The sequence below is a fragment of the Etheostoma cragini genome, chromosome 21, assembly GCF_013103735.1.
Source record: "Etheostoma cragini isolate CJK2018 chromosome 21, CSU_Ecrag_1.0, whole genome shotgun sequence".
Lineage (NCBI taxonomy): Eukaryota > Metazoa > Chordata > Actinopteri > Perciformes > Percidae > Etheostoma > Etheostoma cragini.
Window position 1 is genome coordinate 2,340,795 of NC_048427.1, and position 22,306 is coordinate 2,363,100.

Genomic DNA, 22,306 nt, shown 5'->3' on the forward strand with positions numbered 1-22,306 from the left:
TCAGGAAACAGTGCAGAAGTGGTCTTCAGAAATATTTGACCAGTCTGACCAACACCTCTCCACAGGGCGGGGGGCGGGGATAGAGAGAGGAGGCTTCAATCTTATTGGTGGATGGTCGGCCGGGACGACCGGGGACACACTCCAGGAAAACTGACGGAGCTCGCGCACATTGTAACGGAAAGGTTACATTTCTGCGTAAAGAGGACACTTTGTATGGGCATGAGGATATTTTGGTCATTTGCTATTTCTAACAGAAACGCCGGACGTATAAGGAAAAGAAACGCATAATTTAAGCTACCTACTTGAAGCTATAGGTATTTTGAAACAGTTTATGACCTTAATCAAACATGCCTGAAATCATCGAGCACACTGCTGACCACTGAGGAGAGTAGGTGCTCAGAAGCCCGCCAATGTTCACCTTTTGTCGGCACTTCAAAGCAATTTGTTAAAACTTCCATCCACGGGCTTCAGTGAGGAAAAATTATAGAAGCATGGCAGAGCACGAGAGCCTGGAGTATGGAAAAGCAGATTTTGTGCTTTTGGACAACGTGTCTATGGAGGATTTCATGACTAACCTTAAACTCAGGTAAGCCAACCGTGCAGCGGCCATTTACCTCCTTTAAGTCCACTAATGCTCAAGGGAATAAAGGTTGAGAAACACGTCAGAAAAAAACTTAGTAGACTTTCTTTTTAGCATCATTTTAGCCGGACATGTGTTATTTTTAGCCACTCAACAGGTGCTACCTGTCTCATTCAGTGTTGTTTCTCTTCTATTGTTTGGCATTGGTCCCTACTTAAAATATATGAATGAAAACAAGTTGCTAAACAACCCAGCATGTCTTTCACTTCACCTGCAACGATAGTCTGTAATTTTGCATTACAATCGCTGCATTCATGTAATGCCCTCTTTCGATCAAACCGGTAATTCCCTTGTGTGTGTGTGTGTGTGTGTGTGTGTGTGTGTGTGTGTGTGTGTGTGTGTGTGTGTGTGTGTGTGTGTGTGTGTGTGTGTGTGTGTGGCTTGAGACTCCACCCAAGACACACACTCACATATCATGCAGACCGGTTCCTATCAGCTGTGTTGTCAGTGGCTCATTGTCAGCATGTTAAGCATGTCTTGGGAATGAAGAGATCAGTTCTGTGTTAACATGACGTTTCATGTGAACTGTGACTTGGAATCAGTTTCACATCTCATCTCCTTTCCTCACCTCTGCCATCTGTAATGAGTGCAAACTGATCCCTGATTATTGAGTTTGGAAGAGCTTTTAGTGCTCAGCAGGACGTGGTGTGTGTAGACACAGTCATGGTACAGTAGATGTCAAAAAGGACATCATTAGTGTAGTTTGCTACAGTTGAAAACTGCTTTGCAATAAGAGAAAGCTGCCTTAATAGTAGGTCTTTGACAACACAAGGGCAGGTGATAGAACAGTTGTTTAACTGATAACATTACAATATTTACAGTGCAATATTTACACCTTTAAAAGTAAGCTGTCCACGTTTGATAGAAAAGCGTCTGAGAATATCATGCTTAGAACCAAAATCAAGGACTTAAATGCATAAAACGACAAGTATTATTCACTGAATCAAGTGTTATGTGTGTGCTCTTATCTTAGAGCCTACAATCTTTCAGTAAGTGAGCGGTTTTCTTTGTGGGAAGTGGGTACTATTTCTTTTCTCTGTGGTATGTGGTGATTAACAATGACATGGGCTGTGTTCATCTACAGGTGTTTTGAGATGCTTAAGTTTGCTAACTTTTAGGGATGGGGAAACAAAATCAAAACAGCATAGTATCGCGATATTTTCTGTGGCAATACTGTATTGATACACAGCCGCCAAGTATCAACGTTTATGCATTTTCAGTTTGTCTGCTTCGCAATTCCATTTCGCAGCAAAAAAACTGAAGTGATATGAACAAACAGACATTTATCTTTTGAAATAAAATGTGATGTTGATAAAGTTTCCTTTCAGGGGACATCATTTTAAATGGGGGAAAATTTGAAGTTTGAAAAAAGTCATAAATTGCAATACATTACAGAATATTGCAATATGTTTAAAATTGCAATGACATTGTGTCAGGAAGATAATGTATTGCGAGGCCTCTGGTGATTCCCAACAACTTTGTCTAAACACCTGCCTGGAAAAGAAGGCAAGATGGATTATTGAATTAATCATTACTGAGATTTTCCTAGGTTATCATTATGCTTCATCAATGATCTATAAGATAAGACTTAATTGATAAGATGATTAGACTACATTTATAATGTTGCAACAATACGACATTGCAACATTGCAATACAGAGGCCACAAGAGGCTATACAAGAAGATATGGGCACACATTGTTTATGTGCAGAACTCTTGTAGTGAGAGGAATGTTGTTGTAGACATGAAGGCCTGAGAATCAGATTTTGTTTGATTTGATTATTCTTTCTTTCTGGATTCTTTGTGTATTGGATCTGGTTTATATTATTTTGGTGTGTCATGCAGGCTGTGTGTACTGTAGTTGTTTGCATGACAACACTTCACAAAATCTCCTTTGTCATCATCTCACTTGTTAACATCATTTCTCGGTGCTGACTGCAAAGTGAATTTGCAAGCCAGTATTCTAGACGCAGTGTCAGCAGTGACTTGTAAAATAAATATTTGGAGGGTTTTAAGGTAATGCAGGTTTCTGTTGTTGGCTAGGCGGCATGTTTTCCTTTCTATGGCCAATTAGAGTGAGCTACAGGGGCTACTTCTACTTACAAGAAGGAATGTCCTCCATACCATCAAGGTTGTGATTTCCTTTCTGCCATCAGGGTGATAAATGAAGATGCCATTCATCTGCTTGTTATAAGCAAGCATTGCCCTGTTTATAATTGTTGAGGAACTGTTGATATTTAAAATCCAATCCACTGTGGTTCTCCTGCCTTTTAGATAGTTTGTGTCAGCATTTCCAAACACTTTATTCTGCATCGTGTTCTTGGAAATGTAGAACATTAAGGCAAGGTCTGCCTGCATGGAGATTTTGAAGAGTTATAATATATTGAAATGTGTCACAACAGAAAGGCGGGTTGTGTATGAGAAGTCCTTGTCAGGGCAGAAATTACTTTGATGATAGACTCTAAGACTCTAAGAGAGTACAGACAATACTATCATGTAAAATCACCTTTTAGAAGTTTCAATTCCAAGTTATTCTAATTATTGGTTCTTTATTTGTGATATTTTGGGATTTTCCGACGCATAAAAATCCCAAAGATGCCTAGTAGTTATAATGCAGTATATGTTCCCATCTTCCTAAATGGAGGAATTAGCTGCTTCACTTTGTTGTACTATACAGTACATTGAACATATTTGTTTTAGTTGGACAATGAAAGCTATTTGCTAATGCTTGTTAGATTAAACAGTTAATTGATAATTTGGAAAATAATCAGCAGATGAATCAATAATACAAAAACTTAATAGTTGCCGCCTTAAATTGAAATTTATGAGAGAAGAGATTGGCAGGTGTGCATGTTTCTTTGACGACACGGCAGTTCTGGTCAACATTGTTTTATTGCCAAAACTCTTAAATGATAGTTTGTGGTGGTGGGGACAGAAGCTCTGGCAGCCAGGCAAGAAGGCTGAGAGCAACCAGACTACATCAGGCAGAAAATGGGACAGAGTTGGGAAATGAGGCCTGTTTGTTTTCCCTCCAGCTAGACAGCTCGGTCCGGAGATGCCGTGTGCAGATTGTTATTTGTAGAGGGTGTGACCAGCCAGGAGTGCTTCCTTTTTGCTCCCTTTCCCATAGTCTTAGAGCTCACCGCGCATGTATGCATGTGGTAGTGTGTTTGCCTGGGTGGATGGATCGCTTGTAGGAGGGATCAGGAGGGCACAAGGCATCTAATGGTCTCCATTTGTCCTGCTACGGTTATCCAAAACATGTAGGGCAGGAGCACGTCTGCGCATCTCTCCTGGGTGTATTTTACACTACAGTACATGTGGAAACTGCCTAACAGTTAAATGCTTGGCATCGTAAAAAAAGACTTGCAGCACACAAACGCTCAACTCTAGTCTAGACCCACTTAACAAAATGATTGTATTTCTTTTTTTTTCTTACAGGAAAATGTTCAGCAGGTTTGCTCATTGAAAATCCCTCAATTATTTTTTTGAAGCAGGTCAAACGCTGGGCTTTGGTGTGCAGCCAGCCGTCATTTAGCGACTCTACCATTGCCTAAGGTTGAGTAGCAACCAACGAAATCACACTGCGGCGCAGGGGATTTCTACTTGTGCCATTAGATGCTTGCCACGTTGAGTTAGTAATCAAGTCCCCAAGTGGCTGCATGTGAGGAATGATTTGGAAAAGACTGCAGACGTGGTTGTTCAAGTCAACATTTAGTTTGTTTGATTTTAGATTGAACTGCGTGGCCTTTTCCAGAGAGCCTCCCTGTCTCTAAATAAAGCCCAACAAATGCCCAGTCTCTCTGTAGAGATGTCTGGTAGGATAAAGTTCAAGCCAAATTCCTGTAGGGTCTTGGGAATTTGCCTGAATCGACCAGTCAGCACATACGATTTCTTGGGCTGAAACTGTGCGGCACAGCCCATTGGGCGAACATTTGTTTATGGAGGATAATCAGCTGATTAAAAATGACTCATGGCAGGAAAATACAGCAGGTTACAGACTGAAGGGAATTATAGTATCAAAATACATGATGTTTTCTAAATATAGCTTGCTCTCTGGTTCTCTAAGTTGAATTTTAACTGATGCCCACAGGGATGCCAGTCAGGCGTAGTTGGCTACCGAGGAGTTTCCTTACAAATAACAGGAATTCAGTGTCTTGCTCACAAGCTAACTAGCTTTTCAGCAGGATGGATTGATTAATACACAGATAAATAGAGACCAAATTACAGGAAGCCATTTCAAACTAACCGTAGTGAGGAAAGGCATCCGCAGTGTGTAGGTCTGATGGTCCAGTACGCTTAGCGTTTGTGTGCTCAGCACGTTTTTACTGCCACTAAATGTTCTCATAAGACAGCATTGTTTTGTCTGTCTCTTGGAATCCAGGAAAAAAGATTCCTAAATTCCTAAACTTCCATGTGTTTCCCAAATAAATATGGGGAGATTTCTTCTATTCTTCTTCCAAAATCTTCTATATGTATGTATGTATTGTTGTATGTTGTCTTTGAATGGGCTGACCACAAACAAAGTTCCCTCACAGCAAAAATGAAGTTCTTTTGATTTGTTTTTAAATTGTATATGACAGATGGGGCTGGGGCTGGGCAATTTATCAATGTTGTGTCGATATCGCGATATGAGACTAGATATCGTCTTAGATTTTGGACGTTGTAATATAGTAAGTGTTGTCTTTTCCTGGTTTTACAGGCTGCCATACAGTAAAGTGATGTCATTTTCTGAATTTACCAGACTAGCTGTTCTATTATTTCCCTTTACCATTTTTGAAGAATATTTATCAAAAATCTCATTGTGTAAATAACATTTTGTTAAAGCACTAATAGCCAACCATGCAATATCAACATAAAGCTATGGATCAAGACTATTGTGATATTTCATTTTCTCTATATCGCCCAGCCCTAGGTGGGGCTTATATCCCATAGCACAACACAATTGGAGCCCAAATGTGTGCACTATTTTAAGTCCGCTTAAAACAGAACACAGACGGATTTGCCCAGATGTGGTATGCAACCCACATCTTATGCAAATATACAAGAGGCTAAATATTCTTAGCTCATCTATAGAATATCATGTCTGAATCAGTGAAAATATTGTGGTGAAATTCTAAAGGCCCTTGTTTGTTTGACTGAATGAACTGCTCCAAGTGGTTTGACCTTTGAACCCATCTATGGGGAGTTAAAGAGGACTTTGAACAGGAAGTCTCTAATAATATGGAGCAGGCCAGGCAAGCAGGAACGCTGGCATTTCCCCTCGCCTTTGCTCCTCACATTTCATTGTTTCCTGCAGCTCCTCTTCATAGCTGAGTTGGGATTCCTGTGTGCCAACAGGCACATCATGTTTGTGTGTGTGTGTGTGTGTGTGTGTGTGTGTGTGTGTGTGTGTGTGTGTGTGTGTGTGTGTGTGTGTGTGTGTGTGTGTGTGTGTGTGTGTGTGTGTGTGTGTGTGTGTGTGTGTGTGTGTGTGTGTGTGTGTGTGTGTTGGGGGGAAGGTAATTCTCAGGTGGCATTGAGACATGCTCTTGAAGAGTTGCATAAAATACACAATTCAAGAATTTGTCAAAAGTTGCATTTCTAGTGTTTCCTGGATGTCAGGGGTGTGCAAAAAAAACGATTCACATTTTTATTTCGATTGAAGCTCTACAGCTTTAAAATCTATTTATAGAATTCCAAAAATCAATTCATGTTTTTTTTATTTTGTAATGGCATGTGAAATATCACATGGGAAAGGTAACTACATTTACACATTGTGTAACGTTTTCTTTTTAAATGAGAATCATTTTTTAATAAAATCGATTTTAAGTTGAATCTTAAGCCTAAAAATAAATATCGAATTGTGACATTTTCTGAATCGTGCACCCCTACTGGATATCACCATAAAATTACAGGAAGGTTGTTTGCATGTGCTGTTTTAAAGAACAATGGCTCTCCTGTTTGAACTGATAGATAGACTAGAACAATTTGGTGCAGAAAGGGACAACCCAACTCTTTTTCTCTTCATCCTGCAGAATAATCAGAGGGCTCAAAGTACCCATGTGGCTAAGGTAGAGTAGGGCTTGTTAAGGTCTAGGGTCAGACTTTGTACTCCTCCTTTTAGATTGGGCTCCATAAATAAGCCTAATGTAAGTCTTAATTTTAAGGGAAAGCCTAGGTCGTAGTGAAAACATTTTTGTGCCACACAGTGATCTTTCAAGGTTAAAACTGCTGGCATTTTGCACCCAAGCAGGTTTAGCCCAGCGTCCTTTCCTTAGCTCACATATTTGCTTTTTCACGCCTTTATTCATTGTTCAGCAACAAAACCCAAGTCCATGTGCAGGACACACAGTTCTGTCTGACATAGTCTTACCGTGCAGCAAAGATGAAAATGGGTTATACTATGCAGCAAATGCCTCTAAGAATATTTAATCCCAACCCGCTTATTAAAGTTTTTTCCTCTTAGAGTTGGTCAGTGACTGGAAGAGAAATATTTATAGATGAACGCTGAGACAGAGGTGTTCTCCTGTTTGCTTCTTGCTTATTTTCCAGAAGCTCTTTCCCTTTGGCAAGAACATCAACAAAGGAGTACAATGTCAATTACAATCATAGGTTTAAAGGGACAGGACCTGGCCGATTGTGCTAGTAAAATATGCTTATTATATTTTTGTGGTCAAAACTTCATGAGAACTTCTTATGCAAGTGTTGCTTCAGTTCCTCAGACTGACACTCGCAGGAGATTGTGGGCTAATCATGAAGACGAAGAGAGTCACCCCTGAACTGACTGATTCATTGAAGGCTTTTTGAGAAACGCCTTGTAGGCCCGCTCCCCTGCAATCCAGCAGTGAAAAGTCCAGTCTCGCCACAAAAATTTCCATACAACCGCCTGTAATCTGAAACACATCACCATCCTTACATAAACAGAGGCTGTGCTTGTGGAGCTTTATTCCCCTCTAAAATAAGTTCACCAGCTCACAGAGACGTCTCATTTGTGGACTGCCTGAGTTGGCAGGCGGGGTCGTGAGCAGGCCATTTAGCACAAACTCAAGTTTTTATTCTTTTTTATTTTTGGTGCCTTTGTGTCATCTTTCCATTTCATTAGGCCACTACCTCTCCCCTTTTTCTCTTATAACTTTATTCCTCTTATTCTATATAATATGTTGTCATACGCATGGGCGTAAGTTGGGTTTGAAATGTGCTGGAGACAGATACTCATTCGAAAGCGCATTTTCAGAAGTGCTGGGTACAATGACACATTCAATTTTTTTTTTCTTTTGCGCAGCTCATGGTTTGAAAGACGCTGCCCTGTAGCTTACTACTGTAAATGAATAAAAATGTATATAAAAATGGGATGATGTCGGAGACGTTTTATGAAGAAGAAAGCATTGTGTTTTCAAACAGCGGCAACATACTGTATGACCCACCATGTTCTGTTTAGACCCCGACCGACGATCGGCGGGCCGATGTTAGATGAGATAATGAAAACTGTCTTGATGACTCCATTTGTCAGTAAGGAAATTAAAGTTTCAGTCTCCATTAAACACTAATAAAATCCTGGTTGTCTCTTGGATTTTGTTAATAATCTGGATTTCCAATAATTACCTTTTCAAAGAATATCTTCACCTCTCCCAACAGTTACTGTCTCACTAGGATTTAATGTTGTTAGGCGTCACACTAGAACTGGCTCATGATTTAACAAGCAACTGCATCCTCTGTCTGCAACATTAACTACAGACACAACACCACAGACGCCTTGTTCTGTGACACACACACACATACACAAAAAAGACATTCTTATCTCTTATCTAATCCTCGTTCACTGAAGCAGTGCGCGTTACATTTTTTTCAGGAATCAGCTTGCATCATGTGGCGTCGTGTGTGAATCCCTAATGATGCATTTGCCTCAGATGGCTGGTGTGTTTGTGTGTGTGTGTGTTTGTTTGTCTGTGTCTTTGTCTGTGTGTGTATGTGTGTGTGTGTGTGTGTGTGTTTGAGAGCGAGAGAGATTACAGGTGTTTTTTTGGTGTATGTTTGTTTGTTACTGGTCCCCTTGCTGTGATGTCATTCTCTGCCCACTTCACTGTTGCATTGTTCTCTTGTCCACCTGTTGGGGTTGTGCCCTGAGCCGCGACGGGGGTGGAACAGCTTACTCACTTTCACAGCCAGCACCTCCCATTACATCTCTCTCTCCAACACAAACACACACACACACACACACACACACACACACACACACACACACAAACACATTTTACTGAAACTACTTAAAGCACTTTTAAATATTTAAAAAGTGGTTGAAAGTAGCGGAGTGCTGTACCTGAGTACAATTGTGAGGTACCTTACCTGAGTATTTCACATGTAATGCTGAGTAATACTTCTACAACAACACAACAGCATTATACTTTTTGTTGCACTTCATTTATGGCAGCTGCAGTGACTAGCTACTTTTCAAATTTAAGAGTTTAATTTGACAATGGTGCAGTTCCACCAAAGGGGGATTTATCAGAACTTCATTCCTCCTTCCTCAGTCAAATTCAAGTTTATTTAATTATCATTCCAATTTTACCCACACAAATATGAATGACATGTCATTCTTCACACGTCCTCACACAACAAGCAAAACACAAGACATTGAAAGTGTGTTTTCATTGGTCATCTCTTAACTTCTTAGATTGATCTTGTGACCTTTTGACGGGGGGCTCCAACCTTGTATGCATTAATATGAGTAATGTAATATATGATCTCTGGGGCCAGGAGCCTTTTTTTTTAAAAATATTTTTTGGGGCATTTTTGGCCTTTATTTTTGACAGGACAGACATGAAAGGGAGGGGGGGATGACATGCAGCAATGGGCCGCAGGTTGGAGTCGAACCTCTGTAAATGGGCGCCCGTTCTACCAACTGAGCTATCTGGGCACCCAAACTTATGATACTTTAACTACATTTTGCTGATAATACTTAAATAGACTTTTGAATGCCGGACTTTCACTTGTACTGGACTATTTTTACACTGTTGTCTTGGTATTTTTACTTGGGTAAAGGTTTGGAGTACTTCCACCACTGTCTTATCAATCTCATTGTTTCTATCTCTGTTCATTTTCCCTACTCTGTCTATTCTCATGCTGTTATTCTTTGTCTGTTTTTGAGCTCTTCCCTGTCCATCTTTTAGCCCTGATAGAAATAATAGTGCTTTCCTAAAATAGCATGTTGACTAATGTCTGGCGGTTCATTTGTATTGTTTCCATTCTCTTCTTTTTCTCCAAATCCATCCAATCATCCTTGTTCATAGTTGAGCCCCCTGGGATTTTTACGTCAGCTGCTTTTGGCCAGTATGATAAAACATAAACAAGTTCTGCATGAGGCTACCAGCCGGGTCCAAACCCCCCCCCCACCACCCCGCCGTTCATTTGCGTGCGTGCGTGCGTGCGTGCGTGCGTGCGTGCGTGCGTGCGTGTGTGTGTGTGGCTGCGATCCCAGTCGGCGAAGAAAGGAGGGTTAGCCACCTGATCTTCAGCCAGGCTGTTTACACATGGCTCCCATTTCCCATAAGTATCCAGACCTGCCAGCCTCATGGGAACATCCTGTAGTGTGAATGGAAGCAACATATGCTGCTAAGTACACTTCAAGTGTTATGGCTTTGTCTTTTAGTGTGCTTGTTGCGCTGTCGCCGCCGCAACTTAAAGATGATTGTTCTTAAACTCCTTTGCCTCCAGAGGGCAGGCAGCAAAGATTTACCTTTAGCTAAATAATTTCCTGTCATCATTAATGCCTTTTTAGAAGATTTTAATTCCCTTAATGTAAACTTAACACACCCAGGTCTACCTCCTATGTCCTTCATGTAGAGGTGAAATTGATATCGATGTTGAGCATTCAAATGTTCTTGTGGAATCTGACTTTAGACTGACTTCTGTAGCGCAATGTAAAGCTGGGAGCCTTTTTATTAAAGCTGGTGAAACTGATGTGGAATTTCTGCCTTAACCTGTCTGTAAAGTGTGTATTTGAAGTTGGAAAATGTGACAGTCACACTACTCAAAGCATCTAGAATCTATTACTGAATGATGTGGTTTCAATCAATATCACAGTATTGATATATCACTATCGATATATGTAAAAAAACTACAACAAAAAACGATAAAATGATCATAGTGATGTTCAATGCAATGAATCATATTCAGCTGTTGCATGTATTGTGTCTGACAAAACTCCAAACATGTAAACACCTAAAGTCATAATTATTAACATTTTGTAATGATATTAATGGCTGGTATAGCCATTAAATGCACTTACACTCATTAGTCACGTCTCTACATAGTGGTTTGCACGGTCAGTGGTGTACTCTGCCATTCCTGCGGTGGAGACAAATGATTTGCACATGCACAAGGGATTCACAGGGAACCGAGCATGCAGACACTGCCTGAAATTCGAAAACATCACTGTGAGCCTGCAACAAGACTTGTATGACTACGTCCTACACAATCTGTCTCCCTGCTCAAGGCCAACTGTGTTGTTAGCAGGAACACTACCTCTTCTGATTTAAGGAGGAGATATATGTGTGCCTGGGGGAGTGTGGATGTGTTATGTGTTTTGATGGGCTGCATCTCCTGCAGACAGTCTGGGAGCTGCTGTTTAGCACTAAGCAGGCTTTACAAAGCAGCGGAAAATCCCCTAATGCAGAGCCCAGATGTCTGACGGCTGCAGAGCGTGAAGGAGGCCTCTGTCACACTGTACATGAAAGAGTGGAGTAGAGCAACACTTTTGACTCTGTTCTGGTGCGTCCCCAAAACGAAAACTGGAGCAGAGTAGATCTTCATTAGCCACAAAGGAGAAGTAACTGTCATAGAGAGTTGATGGATGGATGGATGGATGGATGGATGGATGGATGTCACATATTAATGACGAGCCAAGTTTACCCACTAATCCACTAGACCTCATCTTCATTTCCTCCCTGAGCTGTGTCACAGTTGCTAGAGCTGACCGTCTTGTGCAAATCAGTTATGGCTAAACTACAATAACTATCTTCTCGTTACGGCTAAGCGATCAAAAATCATATACCATGATATAAATACCTCAATATTATTGTAGGCTATAATGACTGAATGAGTAGAGGCAAATAATAGAACAGTTGGAAGAGCCTTTGAAACTGAGAAAAGACAACACTCTTGTCATATTACCATATCCAAAAACTAAGAAGATATCTAGTCTAAGTGTCACAATATCGATATATTGCACATTCCCCCTTCTCGTTTTTTAGCACTTGCATGCACCTGGAGAACAGATAAAACATTCTTCTGATACAATAATATTTTTTTTTTCTCAAATTGACTCCTGGCTGCTGTTCTGTAAGAAAACCAGCTTTTGAATCACAAGATATATCTAACCCAGCCAGCAGCCACGGGGATAAGCTCTAAAGCATAGCCTACTGCTGTTGGTCTAAACAAGTGCTAGTAATGACCTCTGAGATAAAAGTGGAACAGATGCAGATTATCTCTCGACCCTTATAAATTCCTACAATGACCCTGAAGTTCAAACACATAATGATGATGACACATGCCCGCTCAATATGGCCCTCTATACTAGGGCTGAACGATTTGCAATATAATCGCGATATGTTAAAATGCAATTTCCTAATCGCAAAGGCTGTGATCTGGTAACATGACTCGTGAGAGCAAATCAGTCTGCACTCTGCAGAGAAAGCATGGCACGCTAACGCTACGCCGTACCTTGAGCAGATTTCTGTCATTTAAACAACTTTGAGTTGTAGTTTAAAACCTTTACAGCCATTTTAATAAAATGAAGGGTTTTATTCTGGCTTAAGTCAATACATGCAGTCAAAGGAGATTTCCGGTTGATTCCAACACGTAGCTCTGTTATTTGTAAATTTGGAGTGCTGTCAGTAGAGAGAAAAATGAAACCAATCAGTGCTGCCTACACCGTGTTATCCTCCCGCTAACGTTAGCACCCAACAGGCTTAAACAGAGCAAGTTTTTAAGGGGTTTTTAGCCTCTAAACATGTTCAAAATCTCATTAAAAGTGCTTACCTATGTAAAGGGATTCCTTCCCAGTGAACACAGTGAATCTGACTGCTGTAGATGTGACAGAAATGCATGAAAGTTCTGCTAATTAAGTTATGTTTAATTACTGTGTTAGTAGTAAGTAGTAAATAAAAGATGTCATTCATATAAATTCATGCATCACCTAATTTCATCATCACAGACAGTCCTGGCCTCCAGGAAGAACACAGTTTGTTTAATCTAACTTGTGTTGTTCGTACTATAAAATGATGTATTGCTTGTCTTTGTTGAATAATACAGACAAATTATAAAATAATAAAAGATAATAAAGAAAAAGAGCTTAAAACATAATTGCATATTAATTAAATTGCCATCGCATTATTGGGGGGGGGTCGCAATTAGATTATTTTCCAAAATTGTTAAACCCTATTACTCTGTTTTGAACTAAGCTTTACGAGCAGAAGCTTACAGAGTGCTAAAGTTTTTCTGATGCATCATCGACACAGTATACTAAGCGGCACTTTTCATTTTGGAATTATTGGGTGTTAAAAGCAGACAATTATGTCACAATTACACCCGTGTGTCCAGCCTCAGGGTAGAGATGTTGAAGGTGGCATTCTTACATCATTGTTTTACTCACATTTGCCTCTTAATTATTTTCTGTTGGGAAGAAGGGCGGCATTGTTGGTGAGAAAATGTTTTAAATCACTTGTTCTCCTCCCTGAGTTAACCATAAAAGAGACCCACCCAAACAAGATTGGAGACAGTGGTTGTGCTCGGCTTTGCTCTGTAATTCACATCTGAAGGGAGTGTGTGCGCATATGTGTATACATGCTGTAGGTTTGTGCATCAGTGTGTGTGTGGCATTAGGGTTCCTCTGGTATTTTTGGGGCAGACAAAGTTCTTTGGTAGAGTGAAAAACATCGGTCACAGTTCCCCTGTGTTTTTGTGTAAGACTAATCCTTAAAGTTGCTTTGTCACATCTTTGCACAGTTGTCTGTTTCTGATTTACACCAAAAAGAAATTTAAAACACAACACTTTTGTTTTTGCCCCCATTTTTCATGAGCTGAACTCAAACATTTAAGACTTTTTCTATGTACACAAAAGGCCTAGTTCTACTCGTGTGCCTTTTTTCTAGGGGAGGGAATCACCAGACGCCTCCCGATACGATGTCATCACAATACGATATTGCTTTTGAAACATTTGCAATTTAAAATGTATTACCTTTTTTTCCAACTGCAAATGATGTCCCCGAAAGAAAACTTTGTCAACATCTGTTTTATCTAAAAAGATTCATTCTTTTTTTTCGTCCACCTTTTTTTAGCACGCAGATACAGGTTATCAATTTAAATAACTTGCATGTATCAAACTTTCATCTTCAGTGAAGCTCTTTCAAAAATGTTATCCTTCAAGATAAAAAGAGTGGAACACTTTAAGCTCATCTTTTTAATAACAATATGTTAAACCTAAAAGTCGAGTCTAGTTTAAAAAAAACAAAAACTTGTTTTGGGGAGAATAAAACTTCTGTAGGCTGAGTTTTCCCAAAAATGTCTGTCAGTGGCTTGTGATCTTTACATTGTTCATTGCCTGGCCTGGCCTGGCCTGGCCTGGCCTGGCCTGGCCTGGACTTGCCCACCTGGACTTATTGGACTTTAATTTATCATTTCACTTACAATAACAAGCGTAGCTGTCCTCAATTTAGGTCATCCTGTACGTCACATCTCTGTTTTTTCCTGCATCCACAGTGTGTGTGTGTGTGTCTGTGTCTGTGTCTGTGTGTGTGTGTGTCTGTGTGTGCCTGTGTGCGTGCGCGCGTCAATAGCGGGGGGAAGTGAGCAGCAGCTCCGCCCGCTGCCGAGAGCCTACAGGATTGAAACAGCAGCCACTTCAGCGGCTTTAGAGAGAAAAAACATTCCAGCTTACATTAATGCTGAAATGTGCACAGGTTGGCAGGACGGTCTCACATGTTTTGTCTTTCGCTGTACGTTTTGTTGGTAACATGTTCACTCTTCTTTCGCGCAAAAGGGAAACTGCCTGAGGTCACATATGGGCACGAGGCTACATTGCGGATACGTCGAACCGTTCAACGCACACACGCTCCGAACCGAGACAAGCAGACAGAACGATTTAGATGGTTTTTCATGAACCGTGACCCTAACACCTACCAAGACACATTTTGTTCAAAAAACACAAACTTCGTTCTTTGTCTTATACGTGCAGATGTGGTTTTAAACCGAAAGAACCAAACAAATTGCCCACTGAACTTCAAGTCATAAACTGCACATAATGGAGGACCAGAACGTTTTAAATAAAATGATTGAGGCGCTGCATTGTTTTTGTTCTATTCTGTACTATTAACACCCCAAAGAAAACACAACATGAATGGGTTCATTCAAAGCTATGTCCAGTCAACTGTCTCAAAAATGTAAACAACCAACCTGCCGTGGTTTTTGAAGTTTTTAGAGTGGGTGATGTTTTAATTCTTTCCAGAATCTAAAAAGCTGTCAGTAATAACCAGCACATCCTTGAGTGGGAGTCTGACTCTACACCATTAATCAGAGGTCTCACAGTTTATGATTGCTGCTTGCTTGCTTGATCTTTCCTCCCTATTTCTCTTCGCCTCTTCTTGGCGTGACAATTCAAAATCAAAATCACTTTGAGGATTTTTAACGTTAATATGGGTTCCACCAGCCTGCCTATAGTCACTCAGTAGCTAGAAATGGCGATAGGTGTAAACCGAGACCTGGGTTTCTTCTCCGCCTTTTGAGAAAATGAAATCTAAGAAGAGCCGATCTGCTTTATTGCCCCTTATGAGGTCATAAGGGACAAGTCCCCTTATGACCTCCCTTTTCTCTGCTTTGCCCACCCAGAGAATTTGGCCCACCCGTGAAAGAGAGAAATCATGGTTTTCAAACAAGCAAAGTGGCAGTTGGTCAAGGCCACCCCCACCTCCACTTCAAAAGCTACAGACTCAGAAATGGCACATCTTAAAGGTCATTGTGGGACTGGCTCTAGTGGCTATAATTCTGCACCAAGGCTGCATTTTGGGAAAAAGACTTTAGATTTGGTATTAGGGGACCACTAATGTTTATATAAAAGCATGTAAAGAGCACCATGTCATGGTAACTTTAAAACATATCTCAACCTTTTATCCAACCCGTGGCTTCACATTGCTCAATTCAGTCTGATAGTTAGGAAACAAACAGATGACCATGTTACCAAATTTAAATTTCATTTCCATGAAATCTTCTGCTATGCCTATCATGGCCCATAAGGTTCTCTAATCTCTGTTCTGTGTGCCCATTTAAATCCTTCTAAATGAGAGTGGAACAGATGGATCAGCCAACCCTGTATCTCGGTTGACAGGCTCCAACTGATTGATTTTTCTCTTCTCCCCGCTCCATGGAACACACAGACACAAACATGATTCATAGATGCTATTTATAAACTCAGAGGTGGGGAAAAACACCAGAGCACCTGTGGGCCTTACACTAATTGAAACTCTGCCTGTGTTGCTCTAAACTGTGCAGCAGCGTCACAAAGAGTTGTGTTGATGTTGGATGGTTAGACTGCGGTTTGTTTGTCCAGTGTGTGATGTTTAGTTATTGGCTGGGAAAATGGCAACAACAATGCCACACTGACACTCCTGATGATAATATTTATACATATATACCCCCAACACACTTGAATGCTATTCTTAAAACTGAATCTAGCAATATTACTAATCTTCCAGTAAGTGATATCTCTGTAGTACAGCTTACGCAGTGTTAGGGTTGAAGGAAATCTCCCCCTAGACCTAAATTGAGTTGGACATTACTGAAGACATTTTAGTTGAACTAACTTGACTAAAGGCCATGATGATGCCTTGGGAGGCTCATAGGGCAGCAGGCAACAAACCAATAAACCATCATGTTAATAAAACATGTTAAAACACCGACAAAGATCATTGACATTAACAAGATGTCAAGGAAAACAATAGGCTCCAGAGACTGTTTTTCTTTATGGTATTTCAACTTTGTCAAACAGCTGATATCGGTAAAGGACAGAAACATGCAACAGATGTTACTAATCATTATTAATCATTAATGAAAAATATACAAACCCACATGTGATGGAAACTTTCAAGAGCACCACAGGATAACATCTTCAGTGATTTGTGTCAGTGCTCAGGTGGTTAACTCAGGTATGTATTTTTGGGTTAGTTGGATATTTTTCCTAATTACAACCTAGGTAAAATGGATCGAATATACGGATTCAATATTTTTTCATAGTACAAATATACCAATGGGTGACAAACGACTGTAGAAAAAAAAAGTGCCTCAGTAAGGCGCTGGGTTTCCACATCTCAAGACCAGCTTCAATGCTTCTTAGAAGAAGAGTATTCTGGCTGGTGTTTTATCACATTCATGTAAAGATTCTGTCAGTTTTACATTGCCATAAACCACTGCTGCTCATTGCTTTATAGCACTGAATGTGAACAGTATCACCACTTGTTTATGACTTCTCTTTTGCTCCAGTTGGTTCACAAGTTAGATGTGACACCTGTAACACCCTCATTAGCATCAGCTCAATGTCCAATATGGAAAATACCTGTGTGGTTTGCGGATGCCTTCTCTCTATGCATTCCCAAGCTGGGACTCCATATACACCACTCCCATCACGTAAAAACCATTGTTAATAATCCCCCAGAAGCTATTATACATGTGAGTTAGGTGGGCATCTCGTTGTGTTGGCCATGTATGGGGAGACGTCTCAGACAAAGACCTCCAATTGACATTTAAACAATGGAGCTGGCACACAGCAGCCTCCTGACTGAGGGGAGGAAGGGCACAATGGCTCTTTTTCTGCAGCACCAGGGGAGGAAGAGCCAGCAGCATGGTAGCTTAGCTGCTCAGAGAAATTCTAGTGGACCTGCTTATTTCATGCAATTGTTAGCATTTGATGGATGCAAGTGAAAAACTGGGCGATGGTTGTTTCAAGTTGTTGATGTTCTTTGTTATGGGTTTGTTTTTATATAGTTGATAGAGCCCGAATATTAGGCATTTCCGTTCTATCGGATACTAATGGCCGGTTTAAAAAAATAAATTAAAAAAATAATTAATATTTAACCCATATTTACACCCATGTCAACCATGTTATGGGTGTTGGCGTTGCATAGTTTGTCCACCAGAGGACGCTCTACAACGGCAACACTGATTATATTTTATTTTTTATTTTTTTTTAGTTAATGTGTTTCAGTTCAAAGGACTTTTAGTTTCAGATCTGAAGTTTGTATTTTTTTACATTTTATTTATCAGACCATATATTTTGATGTTCTGTTGTGACAATAAAATATATTATTATTATATTACCTTAGTGAGAACTCATGAATAACAACAAATACCTAATGTTAGGGAAATCTGTTTATGTTTTGTAAGATGTTTCTGGATTTAAAAAAACTAATGTTTGCCGATATGTCAGCATATCAGATTTTTTTAATATTTGCATCGGTATCCGCCTTAAAAATCCTTTATCAGTCGGGCTTGAGTTGATATGCTGTATATTCTACAGGACACACACAGCCACATCATTTGTTGAATAAATGATTGGCTGTGATTCAAAGGGATGATATGTTATATAATTTGTGGGAATCTTCACAATATGCAACATTGGTGTTTAGATTCTGGCAGTTAGAAATTAGCATTATACAACACTGAAGCCTGTCTTTATCCCACCATGCCCTGATCGTCCCACCCTGTCCAGGACACATTAGCATCCCATGTCATTGTGAGTCCCATGTCATTGTGAGTCCCATGTCATTGTGAGTCCCATGTCATTGTGAGTCCCATGTCATTGTGAGTCTCATGTCATTGTTAGCCAGTCGTGCCAGTTTGTGCATGGTCTGACATACAATATGAAAACTTGCAAATGGATGAACTAATACGAGCATGTGGGGAGTGTGTACAGCTGTGGTATAGCATTGTTGTTTCCAGCTACTAGTGCAGTAATCACGCATCACAGCGTTATGCACTCTCCCTCTTTCACTTGTAAAGGTACTTCTTTTCAATTAAATCATAAGCATTCTATGATGGTATGAAGCCCTACCTACTTTTACATTCCCCTCCCCTGTGTGCCCACTAAAAGGTCAAGGCTCATTACCATTTAAAGAATCAAGGTTTAGGAAACCCTGATAAACAAGAAGAACATCTATCAACACTCTTAATGTTTTGGTTGATGCCCAAGGCCCTCTGGAATGACAAATGTGCTCATTGCAGCGACATCAACACTCCTCGGTGCTTGATTTGCAGCTCTACCAACAAGTTTACAAGAAGAAATTATATCTCAATATCTGGCAAACCTTAAGCAAATATAAGTGCTTGATTGATTTTTAACTGGCAAATGCTTCAAGCCCACAATCACAAATGCTTTACGTGGGCCTATCAGGACCGTTTTGGAATAATATGCCTTTGGCCTTGTTTGCAAGGCAGTGGCAGACTAGGTTTGGCAGCTGTGAAGAAAGAGGCCATTCTTCTTTTTGAGAGAAACTGGGATCCTAGTCCTCTTTGGAGTGGAAGGAAGTCAGGCAGGCGGCCTGGGGCAGAGAGCGAGATCGCAAGATTGTGTGAGGGAGAGAGTAGAGCACAGCAAATACGATAGAACTACAGCAGATCTCCAAATGTTCTGGGCATCAATTACACCCATATAATAATGAAAATGAAGTTGAATTATATAGCGCTCATCAAATCCAGAGATTACAAAGTGCTATAAAGGACAAAATGAAAAAAGAAAAATATACATGTCGGTTGTATATGAATTCCACACATAAACCCACTTGCATACTGCTCACATTCAGACAGGTGTGACTGTTGATCTCATTGTGTGTTTATTAGTAAGGATCGACTGATACTGGTGTTTCAAGTGAAAATTACAATTTTGAAATGTTACAATCCCCATCACAAATGTTTGTTTAAATACTTTAAGCAATTATTTAATGAATTGGAAACTTTCAACAGTCTCGTGGGTGGGACATTAAGTCAAACTCAGTGGTGAGTGAAACCGAAGCAGAGGGACAGACACAGAGCTGGAGGGGAGAAGAAGTGGACCACTTTTTATTTCATTAACTTTATCAATTATCAGGCAAATAATACATTAATACAGATACGCTGCCTGATAATCGGTCTATCTGGTGGTCTTTCCACCTGATTTTAGAACCTACTGCAGGGATTTTCTCCCATCTAGCAACCAGAGAATCAGTGAGCCGAACACCAACGTTGGATGAAAAAGGTCTAGCGTCCTCCCAAAGGTGTTGGATGGGGTTGAGGCCAGGGCTTTGTGCACGGGAACATCAAGTTCTTCCACACCAGTTTAAAAAAACTTTTCTGGCTTTGTTTGCAGGAACATTTTCACGATTAAACAGGAAAGAGACAAACGCAAACTGTTGACACAAAGTTAGAAGCACACTATTGTCCAAAAACAGAAACACAGTGGACAGAAATGGGGAGAAACCTTGGTGTCCAACAGAGGGACTTCCTTATTGACAGTGATAGAGGGTGTGAAAAAGCTTTTGTGACACTGTTGTAACATGCAAATATGTGCCCTTGGACAGATGGAAAACATGAGTTCAGTTTTATACTATCAATGGCTTATTTACTAATGTTCAGCCTGTTATAAAGTCCAGTCAAGTGTTTACTACATCAAACTACATTTACACATTTCTAATATTTTGAAATGTTTAACTTTTCTGAATTTCCTGCATGCTGGATGTCTTTTTTGGAAATGCACTTATTCACTCTTTAATGTTTGTTTTTATTAATCTTTATACACAGAACAGACACCAGGCACTAAAACAATCATTTGCATTCAAACCATTACACTCTCTCTATCACACTAATTATAATACGGATAAACAATATAAAATTGCAACTCTTTGCCAGAAAACAAATTAACGTATTTCCCAAATGTCAAACTATTCTTTTAATGAGTCAAAGCATCTAGCCATTGTTTAGTCTTTAAAAAAAAAGGTGTATTCATTTCAACTTTACAGAGGTCCAGTTCCATCTGGCCTGGTTGGCTCAGTTGTTAGAGCAATTGCATGTATACATAGAGGTCAATGCAGAAGTCCAGGGTTCAAGTCCAACCTGTGATGATTTTCTGCATGTCTCCCTCCCCACCTCCTTTTCCTTATCTATCTGTCCTGTCCATTAAAGGCAGAAAAAGCCCCCAAAAATAATCTCTAGAAAAAAAGAGGTCCAGTTCCTAAAATTTCCTCCCAGCAAGTCGGACCCCCAGATGGTCTGATTTGCTTCCTTACCCAACGTTGATCAAATAAAATCAACACCATCCATTTTAATACAATTTCAACAATATTTTCAATTTCCAAAGTAGGATACTTTTATCATACAGACATATTGAACTTGTATGGAAAACCAATCTCTCCTTACCATACATACAACTAGTCCCAGGCTAGCACAATGAACAAAAAGAATGACTACGTCTAATGGTATGTTTGTATGTATTATTCAAGTCAAAAAGCGCATTTTTTTCTAGAAAAAGTGCAAACATCATTGTGTTTTTTTAACATGTTTTTCTACTTCCCTCCCTGGGCCTGTGACTGCCCTGCCAGTAGTTTGAGTCTTGGCTTGCATGGCGTTAGTCTCACTCTCATGCACATGTGTAGGTGCCCATTGGTGAGCCTGGACCGGTACTTGGTATTAATAAACTTCCTAGTGGAGAAAAGTGACTCACAGCTGTAAGTCAATCCAAACATGATCAAGGTGTGTGTTGTGCTGCATTGGGTAGACACTGGGAAAACGGTCTCAGACACAGTGTAAAGCCAGAAAGTAGCAGGTCAGTTGTTCCATGCTGTCATTTCTCTCACACCTCTCTTACGCTGTTGTTCTGTCTGTGTCCCGAAGCGCTGCAAAGGTTTATCGATTGATTGATTAGTTGTCACCTATTAAATAATCGCCAACCATTTTGATAATAGATAAATTGGGTTGAGTAATTTATATATTTTTCTTTAATGAATACAAGTTTTTTGAAGAAACAACTCATCCAATAATTCTTCTGTGTAGGTGCATTGGAAGATAACATCCACTTGGAAACAAAGTATCAAATCCTGCACCATGCTCTTGCTATTTATTCCCTCTTAGGCTGAGTCTGTGGCAGTGGCCCAGGTTCAAATCTGACCGTGTCTTCAAGCATCCCTATCAATTAAATGCCATAAACCCCAAAAAATAATAATGATAAAATGCTGATTCCAGCTTTTTGAATGGGAATATTTTCTATTTCCTTCCCTTCTAGTATCTTTGAGTTGTGGACAAAACCAGACATTTTAGGACGTCTTTTTGGACTTTGGAAAACACTGTTCAACATCGTTCACCATTTTCGGACATTTTATAGACCGAACAACTAATTGATTAATCAAGAAAATAATCAAAGACTAATTGGCAGACCCCTCTCTCCAGTGTACTGTCTGCAAACTGCAGTCTGCCATTTGGTCATTCCCGTTTTAAAGTATGAAGACAAAAATATTCCAAGACATTGAATTGCAACAGGGCAGTGTTATGTGTTTATCATCCCACATGTGCATGCTTACAGTATAAATAAAACAAGGGATTGTGTTGTTTCAGAACTTTGTGTTTTACCTGCTTGAACACAGAAAGACCCAACAGTTACACATCTTAAAAATGCAGT

At 40.0% G+C, this 22,306-nt stretch overlaps 1 protein-coding gene and 1 long non-coding RNA gene across 2 annotated transcripts in view; one reads left to right on the forward strand and one right to left on the reverse strand.

Moving 5' to 3' along the window:
* The first annotated feature begins 71 nt into the window (after window positions 1-71).
* The window catches only part of myo1d (myosin 1D), a 93,268-nt gene continuing 71,033 nt past the window's right edge, over window positions 72-22,306 (forward strand). The window contains exon 1 of the mRNA XM_034859583.1: window positions 72-586. Within this exon, the coding sequence (XP_034715474.1) occupies window positions 492-586 (95 nt within the window). The 5' untranslated portion in view covers window positions 72-491. The remainder of the gene's footprint in view (window positions 587-22,306) is intronic.
* On the reverse strand, window positions 4,315-22,044 carry LOC117936551. Its single transcript, XR_004654974.1, has 3 exons — window positions 21,993-22,044; window positions 11,530-11,540; window positions 4,315-4,325 (listed from the first exon to the last, which is right to left on the reverse strand). It is a non-coding gene; the product is annotated as an uncharacterized LOC117936551 (long non-coding RNA).